The sequence below is a fragment of the Xyrauchen texanus genome, chromosome 35 (assembly GCF_025860055.1).
Source record: "Xyrauchen texanus isolate HMW12.3.18 chromosome 35, RBS_HiC_50CHRs, whole genome shotgun sequence".
Classification (NCBI taxonomy): Eukaryota; Metazoa; Chordata; class Actinopteri; order Cypriniformes; family Catostomidae; genus Xyrauchen; species Xyrauchen texanus.
The window spans coordinates 27212481-27227194 of NC_068310.1; the positions used below are offsets into that span (position 1 = coordinate 27212481).

The window sequence follows — 14714 nt, forward strand, 5'->3', positions numbered from 1 at the left end:
TACCTCTATTACATAATTTATTCTTTATGTGGCCTTTAACCTGAAGGCACTATGGCTTTTTCGTTGACGGGCCAATCAGCAAGAGAGCCCTGAGCCTGGCTGGGGATCACTTCATTTTGTGGTAAATGTAAAATATTAATGTAAAAGAGGTATAACAATTGCCTTTGAAATGTATGGGGTAGTCCGGCTCTTATGTTGTTTTTGTTATATGTCCATGAATAAAAAAAAAATATGATTTTTAGAAAGAACTACCAGAGTGGTACATGGATTTATTAGTTATATTGCATAAAAATATGAATATAAGCAGGAGTCTAATATGCATGTTTTGTTTTTCTTTTACCCATTTTCCTCAAGCGCTATTTGCTTTCTTTGATTTTTGTCTTGTTAATTCTAATTGTAAACACACACAATCAAACACACACACTTTGGTGGCCAAAACTTTGGAATAATGTACAGATTTTGCTCTTATGGAAAGATATTGGTACATTTATTCACTAAAGTGGCATTCAACTGATCACAATGTATAGTCAGGACATTAATAACATTAAAAATTACTATTACAATTATAATTTTTTAAACTTAAACTACTAAGAGTTCTCATCCAAAACTCCTCCACATGCAGCAATGACAGCTTTGCAGATCCTTGACATTCTAGCTGTCAGTTTGTCCAGATATTCAGGTGACATTTCACCCCACACTTCCTGTAGCACATGCCATAGATGTGGCTGTCTTGTCAGGCACTTTTCACACACCTTACAGTCTAGCTGATCCCACAAACACTCAATGCGGTTAAGATCCATAACACTCTTTTCCAATGATCTGTTGTCCAATGACTGTGTTTCTTTGCCCACTCTAACCTTTTCTTCTTTGCAATATCTTCCCATAAGGCCTTCACCCCTGAGTCTTCTCTTTACTGTTGTATATTAAACTGGTGTTGAGCGGGTAATTCAATGAAGCTGTCAGCTGAGGACTTGTGAGGCATCTGTTTCTCAAACTAGAGACTCTGATGTACTTATCCTCTTGTTTAGTTGTACATCTGACCTTCCACATCTCTTTCTGTCCTTGTTAGAGCCAGTTGTCCTTTGTCTTTGAAGACTGTAGTTTCTTCAGTTTTCTTATTTTTTTGTGTGCTAATTTCAAGCATTTTAAATCCTTCATTCCTCAAAACAATGATTGACTGATGAGTTTCTAGAGAAAGCTGTTTCTTTTTTTGCCATCTCTGACCTAATATTGCCAGTATTACAATAATAACTTGCCAGTCTATTGCATACTGTGGCAACTAAAAAACAAACATAAAGACAATATTAAGCTTCATTTAATGAACCAAATAGCTTTCAACTGTGTGATATAATGGCAAGTTGTTTTCTAGTACCAAAATAGCGATTTAGCATGATTACTCAAGGATAAGTAATTTTTCACGTTGTTAATGTTCTTACTATACATTGTGATCAGTTGAGTGCCACTTTGGTGAATAAAAATACCAATTTCTTTCAAAACAGCGAAATCTGTACATCATTCCAAACATTTAGCCACTAGTGTATATATAGTAATTAATAATACAAATATATTTGAATTATTATATTTTAGGGTAGAAGTCATTACAGCAGCATCAAATATCCTGCAGATACTGTACTATATCTACATTTATTTTAAACATTTTCTATTTATTTGAATAGTTATCATTATTCATATAATTATCAAAAAATGTACTTGCCACACAAATTGACTATTGAAATGATGCTACAGAAAAGAAAAGCCAAAGTTGATGCTGCAAAAATATGAAAGAAATGCCCACCAACAGCTATTTTATATATATATATTTCTTTTTATATATATATAAAATGCTTTTTTTTTAATAATTATTAATATAATATCAAAGCAATGTTCTTGATTTTGCATGAAAGTGAAGCAGCAACTGTTCAAATGGCATAAACCTGCCCTCTTGCGGTAACAGAGGTAACCGCAGAATTCAACTTTGATTACTTAATCTTTTTGGGCACTTGAAAGTTTCTCATCTGATTCTTGAACAAAGACTATATAAATCAAACAAACAATACTAAACACGCGACGTTGCGAACATGCCTCGCTGTGAAGAATTCGAAAGCATGTTTTTTTAATCGACACTGCTACAATACATCACAGATTAACACACATCTCTCACTTGTTTATTAATGACTCACCTATCACAGCATTGTGCCACAAGAGATAAGACCTTGACGTTACTTGTAGGCACAAAGATCATGTTTTTGTTTTGGAACCTCATGTAGCTTCATGTAAACAGCAGGAGTCATGGGATTATTGACTCTTCCCTTCATTTTCTATGTTTTTGCATTAATAGTCAAATTCCATCCAGCAGGCTTTTAAAAAGGTGCTTTTAGTATGCAGATTTAACAGCTGAGAAAAGCAGTCACTTTTCATGATTTCTTTTATTAAACCAACAGCTGCATATGCATCAAGACCCTCTTTTTCTGTAAAAGATTCCAAACTAGCCATCACAGAAAAGAAACACAGTAAACCGATGAAACCAATCTAATTAAGAGAATGGAATTAATTGGTCAGGCCCCAGAATGGTACTGGGTGCCACAAAGATGGCAAGCGTTACAAAATGAGGTATTCTATGACCACATTCTATGACAGTATCATTTCCATTCTAAGAACATTAAACTAGGATCAGCAAATGATTAACTCCATAACTGTTGGACACATACTGTATCGTAGACCCAAAGAATTTATTGACTGCAACAAAAATCTGCTACTAGTAATAACAATAATTTAGTTAACTTAAAAGCACTATTTGTATATTCAGATGACTTTTTCTGTACAATGATACAATATACACAAACTCCTGGAGTACCCATGCCCCAAGCGCCATTTACAGAACACAAATGAGCAAAACTTTCCTGATAAAATGTGCATTCAACATAAATAAAACAAGAAGCCTGTAAAAGTCTTTGGATATCATTTCAAACATACATCGCAACACAAGAATATCCCCGTCCACACAGGATTATAGTCTGTCCACTTTAGCTGCAGGTCAAAGTTTCTTTGTGGAGCTTCATTTGGAGGGTTCCCCCAGCAGATGGACAATGAGCTCATAGGTGGAAAGCACTATGGCCGTGTTGGGGATCTGTCTGATGAGCTGTGGAATGAGTCCTCTGTAAAAAGCAGCATAGCCCTCCTCAACCGCAACAAGACGCGCCGTCTGAAAGAAGTACTTGTATTTACTTCCCTCTTCTCGTAGTCTTGTCCGTATGACCTCTGTAAGATACCACCAGGAAGGGTTGATCATTATAAGTGGAATGAAAGACAGCGACAAACAATATGGTTTATGCATAATATATTTTACAATTAAGAAAAGGAAGTTAACTTGATCATTAAGATTGTTTGTGAATTATACCATCCCCAAATTCTCATCCTAATGTGTCACAAAGTTGTACATTTTGATTTCTTGTAATTTTAAATTTACAATGACGATTCTCATTAGATTTCAATAAAAATTACTAATACAATATTTCATTAAAATCAGCATAAAGGCAGTACAACAAATACTGCCTAATGGCAAATACTTTAAAATGTAATAAAAATAAATAATAAAAAGAAAATATATATATTTGCTTTTCAGTAATGAGAATGTATGGGTAAATGTGCTAAATTGTCATGAAAATAGTGTCACAAGCAAAAAAAACAATGTTACAAATGAAAAACTATTTGCATACCGTTTGTATTACGGTAATTACGGTAATTAAAATAGTCACAATGAAAATACAATTTGAATAAAACCAACAATATATTTTTTCCATTATAATACTAAATGTTTTTTTTTTTAGTTCTGAATTACTGTAATGAGAATTTTTAGGTTAATGTGACATCACAAAATTAGTGTCACAATTACATTTTTTTAAATGGTACTGTATATAAAATTCAAGCACTTAACTATTGAAGTAAAAACTATAAATATATATTTTTTGCATTGTTAAAGAATGTTTTTGTTTGCATTACAGTAATGAGAATTTGTGGGTAAAGTAGCTTTTTTTTTCATGTTAATGGTACAAAAAAGGGCTTCATTATCTATATAGAAAATGTACATTTCTTATTTTTAAATACAATACATTGATTTTGGGGTTAATTATGCTCAGAATTACAAAAGCTTTGTGAGAATCATCTCTTAGGAATAACTACATATTGTGGTAACAACCCATAAAAGTTATCTACATCTTTTTTTCCTTTTTTAAATCCATTTAGATCTTGCGCAGTACCATGTATTTGTACTTGTTTTTCCTCATACTCTCAGGCACACCATAAAAGTGCTGTTTGCGTGTCTTATCGCTATAGAGGAAGCAATCTGTGTATCTCTTTAAACAGACCGGCTGATGCTGGTTCATGCTGGGTGATAGGCGTTTGCGCATACCATGTGGATAAGCAATGCAGGAAGCGCAGCCCTTGGCGAAAGCAGCAGCAGCCATGAGGCCCAGGAAATCTGAAGCCCCCTTTTCTGTGTCAGTGCTGGGCGTTGTGAATCGCCTCTGGGCTAGGTACTTCTTCAGTGTCTCGTAAATAAGGAAGCAGATCATGGTCTCCGAGATGCCAGCGTACGATGCAGTCAGGCCCCGGTAAAAACCTCGCATACCTTCTGTTCTGTATACGTAGCGGGCACACTGTAATGCATTCATTTTCTTCTCCCCTCGTGCCCTGGAGGACAAAGAGACAGTTGGTCAGTTGACAAGAGAGAAATGGATTACAAAGGTCAAGAATTTCACACGATTAACCCTGACCTAACAGTTCCGGTTTCAAAACCTCTTTTAGGCATTGAACTTATAGTGAATGCTCTACTCAAGGTCATAAACAAAAGAAAAGTTACTCAGAAACAACTTTAATTTGCATTGCACAATGTGGTTGGAGGGAGAATTCAATAGCAGACTATTTTAAGAGAGCACCATCTGACATATTTCTCTCATCTGACCCTCAGCCATCTACTGCCCTGCGCTCTTTATAACATAAATATACCGCCTACTAAGCCTTGACTGGTGCGTCAAGGTGGATATTTATACTGTAGCGACTTGGATCACATGTTAATCATCATGACCATTATATAACTTTGAGACAGTGCTAATAGGTTTTACATCCCCCAACCTAAAAAAAAAAATCATTAGCCGCCATGGTTTATGGGTCTGTGATCCATCTCTCATACAAAAGGGATACAACTAGGGTCTGATACAGACAACATGCCCTCCATGCATGTGACTTTACTTTTTATTTTTTCTTTGCTTGTGTTCCCATGTCTAACCAAAGTTCCTTTGAGGCAATTCAGGTTATTCTGCAGCCATATTCGTAACCCCACAGGGCAGCCATTTCTTTAGTCATACAAAGTACAGCTCCGGTCTACTTGAATGGGGAAAGACCGAAATCTCCAAAACTGTTGGTCAAGATTGAGAAAATAACAATATAACATCAAGGGGGAAGATAAATATATACAACGAACAGCCACACCATTAAAACCGCCCGCCTAATATTGTGTAGGGCCCCCTTGTGCCACCAAAACAGCGCCAACGTACATCTCAGAATAGCATTCTGAGATTATATTCTTCTCACCATAACTGTACAGAGTGGTTATCGGAGTTACCGTAGATTTTGTCAGTTCAAACCAGTCTGGCCATTCTCTGTTGACCTCCCTCATGAACAAGGCATTTCCTTCCGCAGAACTCCCACTCACTGGATGTTTTTAGTTTTTGGCACCATTCTGAGTAAATTCTAGAGACTGTTGTGTGTGAATATCCCAGGAGATCAGCGGTTATAGAAATACTCAAACCAGCCCATCTGGCACCAACGATCATGCCACGGTCCAAATCACTGAGATCACATTTTTTCCCCATTCTGATGGTTGATGCGAACAGTCACTGAAGCGCCTGACCCATATCTGTATGATTTTTATGCACTGCAGCTACACGATTGGCTGATTAGATAATTGCATGGATGATTGTTGGTGCCAGACGGGCTGGTTTGAGTATTTCTGTAACTGCTGATGTCCTGGGATTTTCACACACTCTAGAATTTACTCAGAATGGTACAAAAAACATCCAGTGAGCAGCAGTTCTGTGGACAGAAATGCCTTGTTGATGTGAGAGGTCAACAGAGACTGGTTCAAAAGGTAACCCAGACAACCGCTCTGCACAATTGTGGTGAGAAGAATATCATCCCAGACTGCTATTCCAAGATGCAGGTTGGCGCTGTTTTGATGGCATGATGGGGACCTACACAATACTAGACAGGTGGTTTTAATGTTGTGGCTGATCGGGTATAATTAATATATATATATATATATATATATATATATATATATATTATTTATATATATATATATATATATATATATATATATATATATATATCTAAAAATAATGATTTTGATAATTTAATTTTGATATTAGACAGATTAGATATTAAATAAATTGTGTACTTGACATTTCCTAAATATTTTAACAAATATTTAAAAGAACAAAGTAGATAATGTAAAAAAAAAAAAAAAAAAAAGGTGCTTGACTCTTTACTTTAAGGCAGGACTTCCATTCCTATAGCCACCATATTTAGGGTCACTAAATGTGAAATGGAAAATGGATGTGTTCAGAATAGCATTTCTTCACTGAGCACTGTACTGCACTCTGATAGCACGGCATAATTTTGTTTCTGTATTTTCCGTTTTAATAATTTTTACTTTAATTTCTTGTTCTTCACTGGGTTATAGTTTATTTTATATATCTTGTATTTTCTTTATCCTTTTTATGTAAAGCACTTTGAGCTGCCATTGGTGTATAAAATATGCTATATAAATAAACTTCCCTTGCTTTACAATTTTACCTTTTCATACTGTATGCATACAAGTGACCTGTCTCTTTCATAATCTCTCATCTAACTGCAGAGATGGGGAAAACCATATCTGAAAAAAAGTGAAGGCATCAACATACTTCTTCTCAAGCTGCATTCTTGTTTTGACCATCCAGATTGGATTCATCAGGGAGTTTGTCACAAAAGCTGAAAGAGAAAAACACACAAACTCTGCAATTAGGGATCTAAACGATCACGGTTTCTTGAAAGCATATATAAATTGGACACATTTAATCAAATATCTAGGTTGGGCAGTTCGGAGAATCATTATGATGATTCGTAAGATTCAAAAAGTCAGGGAAATAAACGGCAGAGAACTGTGAACCAGATGGTTCTTTTCAAATATCAGTGCAAAAGACACCAAGAAAGCTGTTATAGATGCACCATAGCAGATCAATTGAACTTTTGAGAAAATGCTGTTTTGCTGTTGTTGCTAGTATGTCATAGGTCAAATTACAAACAGGTCAAAAGATAACGGCAACATGGTGAATGAAGTATGTCCGGGAACTTATTTCTACTTCACATCTGCATAACCTAAAGAACACATATCATCGACTGTCGAGAAACAAGTCCATCATCGAGTTCAGTACATAATCTGAAAGTATGGGGTTTCGGCTATAGTCCAAGTCTGTTGCATTGTTTTAAAAATCATGACCAAACACCTCTGGCAAGGCCTTACCTGCAAAGCCAGCTGAGGACATATGGACCACTCCACTGTTCGGCACAAAAATGCCATTGAAAGTCTCTTTTGACTTTTTATAGGCTGCAAAATAGATTGCCCTGAAGAAGAGAACAGTACATTAACAGCGGAGTGATTATCTTTGCCTTTCTTCTGTTGAACTCAATTCCCTCTCCGTTTCCTCTCTCCATGCATGACAGTGCAGAGTTCATTTTAATGTAAAAAAAAGGCCACTCATACTGAAAGGCTGCCAATTTTCTATCTATCAAGCCAAACAGCTTGCAGTGAGAGTTCCTAATGGCACAGTCTGTTCCACACTCTTTTGTGAATGTCTGGAACAGACTGTGGGTTCTTCAGCACAAAACAGCTGAATAAGCACCCAGAACCACTGCCATGATCTATGTGGGACACAATTTCCAAATGGGCTAAAATGTCAGAGAATAACAGCAGATAAGTTTTTGGGCCACTTTTTGATAGTTATCTAGCTTGCTTAAGTAGTATTAACTCATAATTTCATATCCAAGTCACTGAGATAAGCTAGGAGGAAAGTGTGCTTCTTGTTATAGAGAAAAAAAAAAAAAAATCTCAAAAACAAAGAATTTACTTACTCTTTATCTTATCTTATCTTAAACTTATCTTATGAGAAAAACTCCTTTTCCTCAAACTGATTTGTTATTGTGAGATAGTAGTAAGAACTGGACAACATCAGTGTGTTTGTTGCTCTTGGTCACACTGTATATGTACTGTGTCTTTATTTTTATATGAAAGTTTTTATATTCATGTCATACTAATCAGCTGACAGAGTGTGGCAAACATTGCTTTGCCAATGACCATTTCACAAGTTCAGAATACTACAATCAGGAAACAGGATGAATTTACTATTGAAAATAAAATACCATTTAGGCTGACTGAAACAATCCAACATACATCTTAAATACCATGATGATTTACAATGTAACGATAACACCACATTCTTTACCATGGACACAAGCATTTATTTGTTAGAAATAAAATCAAATCATTACCTTGAGGGTGCAACACCGACAAGATTAGGACCCAATCCTCTGAAGAGAGATCTTGGTCCCTCTTTTTCAAGAATTGACCTATTAATGGATAAAGAAGAAATAAGATTAATTGAGACAGTTGAAACTACAATGTAAATGTGTGGCTCATTATTTCAATCAGATTGCACCAGACCAATTTATAATTCAGTTACACAGCATTAGCCTATTTTAAACACTGCAATAATGCTGTGATAGGACTGAAACCATTTTTTGCAAATTCATTTCCTTTACGCTCCACCCAAAATGACACACACACCCCACCTTAGGAGCTAAATGCTGATTGTGGACAACTGCGAAACATTTCCCCCCCCCCATATCTCTTGAGCAAAGATTAGACTGAATTAGAAACACTGCTGACATTAGACTAAACTTTGAACAACTCACATGAAATCTAAGAAAACTTTAACCAATGTGTTGAGCAAAGTCACTTTTCTGAAATAATTTTTATCTTCGCAGATTTATACTGTAGCACTTCCTTAAAGGCAAAGCCATAAAGATGCCAATATCTACATCGATACGAAGCCAAAGATTCTTCTTTTTTTCAAGAGCATAATATACTGTATTGGTACATTTTGTTAACTGCAATTGTGACTTGTAGAATGAATTTGTAAGAACCTCGGTTGCTCTTTAACTTTAAGCTAAATAAATCAGACTGGATCACAGACTCTTGTTGCCTGTTGTCCTACTTCAGATTTCTTTCCAAATTTAAAATTAAGAAACATCCTTTTTTTCTTCATTTTCTTAACATGAGGCCAATATTTAGCTATTAGTTTACTGTATGAGTACAAGGTGAACCCCTAAATTTGGCAGCAGAAATAAATGCACCCTTGCATCTCAAAGCATGGAAGTCACACAGACCAGTACACTCCCATCAGGGAGACCCTGTCCTTGCATCAGAGCACAGTTAATAGGAATCATGTGACGGTACAAGATCCTGGGAGCCTTGGCAGTCACTTGTGCTGCCCCAAAATAGACAATCACAAGGACCTTAAATCTCCTCTGCCTTTACAGAAGGCTGCCTGCAACAGGCCAGTGCCAGCCGAAAAACACCCCACTCATCAGCAGCAACAGTAAACATCTGGATAAGAGCTGCCTGCATCATTATCACAAGACCGTAATCTGCTTTCATCTGACTGGAGATCAAATTCAGTCATTAAATAGGTGGCATTAAATGCATTCAGACAACAGAGTTCCACTTGAAAATGTCAGACATCACAAATCTACGTTGTTTGTTGTTCACTGTATGTTGTTTTTAACAGTCCTTTCTAATTCTTTCTTGTCAGAATATACAATATGATCCTAGTGAGATCTTGAGTAAAAGCCTAGGAACACTATGTGTGACATTATGTCAGACTGTACGATACACAACTTAGCAAAGGCTTTGGGGTCCCATTCGTCCTGACTGACAGCAGTTTTTATTCAGTTTCCAATCTGGAAACTGAATATTTAAACAAAAATGGATTAGTGTGGATGAGGTCTTACTGAATACTGTGTTGCATATACTGTGTAATGCTTACCTTAACACCTGCAGCAGGCCAGGAGTGACGGATCCCGGTCGAATGACACCAGCACCATTGACTGTGCCCAGCTGGACCTGGAAAACCTGCCTGAGGGAGAGGCCAGATGACTGCAGTCTAGTTTTTAACACCTCTAGGGGGCACGTCATGATGGCACCTACGGTTCCACCACATCTGCAAACATCAACACAGCAACTGTGAAAGCTAGGTCTTTGAACCATGAGGCATTATATTTACAACAATATCATGGTACACACATCTCAGATGTTATTTTATTGGAATATACAGCTCTGGAAAAAAATTAAGAGACCATTGCAAAATGATCAGTTTCTTTGGATTTAATAGGTATGTGTTTGAGTAAATTAACATTTTTGTTTTATTCTATAAAAGTACTGACAACATTTCTCCCAAATTCCAAATAAAAAGTCATTTAGAGCATTTATTTGGAGAAAATGACAACTGGTAAAAATAACAAAAAGATGCAGTTTTTTTTCAGACCTCAAATAATGCAAAGAAAATAAGTTATATTAATTTTTAAACAACACAATACTAATGTTTTAACTTTGGAAGAGTTCAGAAATCAATATTTGGTGAAATAACCCTGATTTTCAAATCACAGCATCATTCATGCATCCTAATAATTTAATTTTTTTTTTTTTTTAATTTGACCAATTGTCACACATTATACATACATTTCTGCATATACATGGTGAAATTATTTATTTTTCACATATCCCAGCTAAGCTGGGGTCAGAGTGCAGGGTCAGCCATGATACGGCGCCCCTGGAGCAGATAGGTTCAAGGGCCTTGCTCAAGGGCCCAACAGTGGTGTCTTGGTGGTGTTGGGGCTTGAACCCACGACCTTCTGATCAGTAACCCAGAGCCTTAACCGCTGAGCCACCACTGCCCCCTGGCATGCTCTCTACAAGTCTTTCACATTGCTGTTGGGTTACTTTATTAGATTACATTAGTCTTTATTGTCTCCCTTAAGATAAATTTGTCTAGGGCATTCGAGAGAACACAGTCAACATAGCCACCCCACATACAAATAAACAACAATGAACATACTCTAATGTCATCTAATGGTTAGACAGATACCCAGAGAGGCCTAAAAGCCACAGTGTCTCGCACCCACTGTGAACTTTGGTGGAGAATCATGATGATCTGGCAAGGCTGGAGTCAGTCAGATTCGTCTTTTTGAAGGACACAAGAATCAAGCCAACTCTGAGGATTTGTGTTTTTCCAGTAGGATAATGCCCCATGCCACACAGCCAGGTCAATCAAGGTGCGGATGGAAGACCACCGGATCAAGACCCTGTCACAGTCAGCCTAATCTCCAGACCTGAACCCCATTGAAAACCTTTGAAATATGATCAAGAGGTAGATGGATGGCCACAAGCTATCAAATAAAGCTGAGCTGCTTGAATTTTTGCACCAGGAGTGGAATAAAGCCAAGATGCATGAAAACTGTGATTGGAAATCAGAGTTATTCCAACAAATATAGATTTCTGAATTCAAACAATTAATATGAATTTATTTACACAGCAGCATTTTTTTTGACCAGTTGTCATTTTCTGCAAATAAAAGCTCTAAATTATAATATTTTTATTTGTTGTCAGTACTTTATAGAAAGAAAACTAAAATTTTAATTTTACTCCAACACATACCTATAAATAGTAAATCCAAAGAAACTGATACTTTTTTAGTGGCCTCTTATTTTTTTTCCAGAGTTGTATGTGCTATTAAGGGGTCACTTGCAATCATAAAAAAACATTAGATAAAGAGGCGACTCTGCCAACTTTTGAGATTGCAAAGTTTGATAAAGCCTGCGGTTACACTTCTTGTTTGTGGCAATGCAAAAATCCAGTTTAAATGGTAAATGGTCTGCACTTATTAACGCCTTTTTAACCTTAGCGGTATTCAAAGCACTTTGCATTGCGTCTCATTCACCCACGCATTCACACACCAATGACGGTGTCATTGCCATGCAAAGTGCTAGCCTGCCATTGAGAGCAACTTGGGGTAAAGTGTCTTGCCCATGGACACTTCGGCATGTGGAGTCGTGTGGGACGGGAATTGAACCACCAACCCTGCGATTATTGGATAACAAGCTCTACCACCTGAGCCACAGCTGCTCACAGAGCCACAGCCGCCTAAAGTTAAAAAAAAAAAAAACAGCAACCTTTATGCTGGTTGTTTTAAGAGTAGCATAGGTCAAGGAGCGCAAACTGACCCCCAACAATGTGACGCAGGTGACACTGATTGCTGAAATACTCTGCGAGAATGTACTACAGCCCTGCACCTGTTTGACCAATATTAAAGACATTCTAAATCGAAAGTAACCTGGAATGCAAAGCCTGATCTTGTAAATCAGGGAAAATGAAAGAATAAGCTAAACACTAGAGGAAAATCCAGTCCAACCTGTAACACGAAAAGAAACTCTCTCGCAATTTTCCTTTATCATCTCTTATGTAGGCCTAGCTTTTTTATTGCTAATGAAAGTCAAGGCAAACAAATTGTGACAACAAGCACAGTTTGTGCAGCACAGAAGTCACAACATGTTGACTCAGGTCATGAGTGGTGATAGAGAAGTACAAGGCAAGTGAAGAGCAGGACTACAAAGTCAGCGACAGATTAATCACAAATCTGTCTGAAAGGCACAACAAGGGCAGACATCTTCAGCAAAAGCCTTAAGCCCAGCACTGATGCAAGTCTCTTCTTGACCTGCTCCTACACAGTATGCATTCTCATAAAGGGATTCAACTCACTGAATACAAATGTTTTTGTGACAGACCGTTTGGGGTGCGATTACATAATACCCATATCGTGCCACAGTTCTTTGAATAAAACAAAACAACAGATGCCAGTGTCCTTCATAGCAAGTCACCTGAATCGAAATGGATAATTGAGCTTGAAGCTCTTGACACTCCATTAGTGGAATTGCTTTGAAATGATTCAACTGAAAATAGTTTCATGAAAAAGAGGACAGATGTGATCAATTCAAGCCCCTTTCTTATTACATTTATATGATCATAGATGTTACAGAATCTGTTTAGTCGTCTTCTTCTGACTCTGAGCTTTCACCAGAATATGTATTTTAACAAAGTTTTTGCTTTGCTGCAATACTTAACATAATTTAGACTCCTACTGGTATGGAAACACATAACAAGTCTGGCTGAAATCTCTGAAAATTGTGCCCATATTACTGTACTTCACACATATTCACCTACATTTAGATGAGCCACACGAATACATAACATTTTTGGCATGTAGTAGGAGTCTCTAACAGAGCATCACATGCATGCTTGACATGGGTATGAATCTCTTTGCCCTCTAAAGAGCCAACCACTTCCCAATTTTACTAAAGGTGGCATTTGCGCAAAGGCAATGCATTTTAATGTGCCAAGCACACAAGACACAAAAATGTTTCCATTCTCATACTGTAAACAGGGGCAGTACCACCATGCCAGTGCGCATTCAAAAGATGCCAGGGGCACTGAGAGCAAATTAGTAGAGAGGGGGGAGTTTATCAGCCATAATCAAATCCATCAAGTTTTCTTTGCATTAAAACATTTATCTAGACTTGGAGTAAATTAGTTGGTTCTCAGTTAAAGGGGTTGCATTTGTGCCACGGTTCATCTGATTCTGAAGTTTAGCAGCATCAAATACACAGGTGAAGGCTAATGCAAACATTTGAATGGTTACTGGAGGCAATTCTGCTGTTTATGCAATAGCAATTTAGTTTACATTTCAGATAAGCAAAACATGTTTAGTATGACATATATTGTTCGTCAAGGCAGGTAATTCCTTTCACAAACATTTAATACACAATTATGACAAACGCTTAATTTACAACACAAGACACAAATGCAATATTTATCGACTTTAACAAATTATCCTCAAATCCGTTTACTTATTTGACCTTTTTAATAACCGCACGTGAAAAACTCGCGAGAGAGAGGGCGCGTAGGATCTCCTGCAATTGCACGAAATGATTACGTAACGCAACACAGCTCAGTGTCAACTAGACTCCATGCACAATTTTACAACTCTTATCAATTATAATCACAATAACCATTCATAATAATGTGATCTACTAATTAAACTACTAAACCAGCCTTTAAATGTAATATAAAACGCTTCGGTCGTGTGACGGGATGTTGCGCTGACTAGTTTCACTGCTAGCTAACCGCTAACAAGAGCGGTATACATTCAAACACCGATTCAAAATATCTTATATCAGCGATAATATTATCAGAAAGTGATCTTAAAAATCTATTTTTTTTTTTTACCTGCGAGTGTGACATTTAATAAAACAGCCATTTGAATGTCTTGAATTTATATCGTATAAATTTGCGTTCGACCTTCCAGCCTGGAAACCGTCATTTTTCGTTTCACTTCAATATAAAACTAATGTACACTTACCCCCCTGCGAAGAGATGCAACAACGTGTCTCTCTGCGCCATTTCAAAGTGTCATCGTGCCTCGCAAATCGTATATAAATAAATGTGTTCGCTTGGCCCAGCGGCCTGAGGTGACGTCTGCTCGACAGCCGGCTTCTGTAGCTTTAAATCC

The 14714-nt window shown here is 37.0% G+C and overlaps 1 protein-coding gene across 1 annotated transcript; it reads right to left on the reverse strand.

The window, feature by feature from the left end:
• Nucleotides 1–2143: 2143 nt before the first annotated feature.
• On the reverse strand, nucleotides 2144–14712 carry LOC127629237 (solute carrier family 25 member 33). Its single transcript, XM_052106377.1, has 7 exons — nucleotides 14565–14712; nucleotides 10140–10313; nucleotides 8584–8661; nucleotides 7559–7659; nucleotides 6960–7026; nucleotides 4409–4689; nucleotides 2144–3258 (listed from the first exon to the last, which is right to left on the reverse strand). Exons 1-7 carry the CDS (start codon nucleotides 14603–14605, stop codon nucleotides 3056–3058), a joined length of 945 nt encoding a protein of 314 aa, XP_051962337.1. The 5' UTR covers nucleotides 14606–14712; the 3' UTR covers nucleotides 2144–3055.
• Nucleotides 14713–14714: the final 2 nt, after the last annotated feature.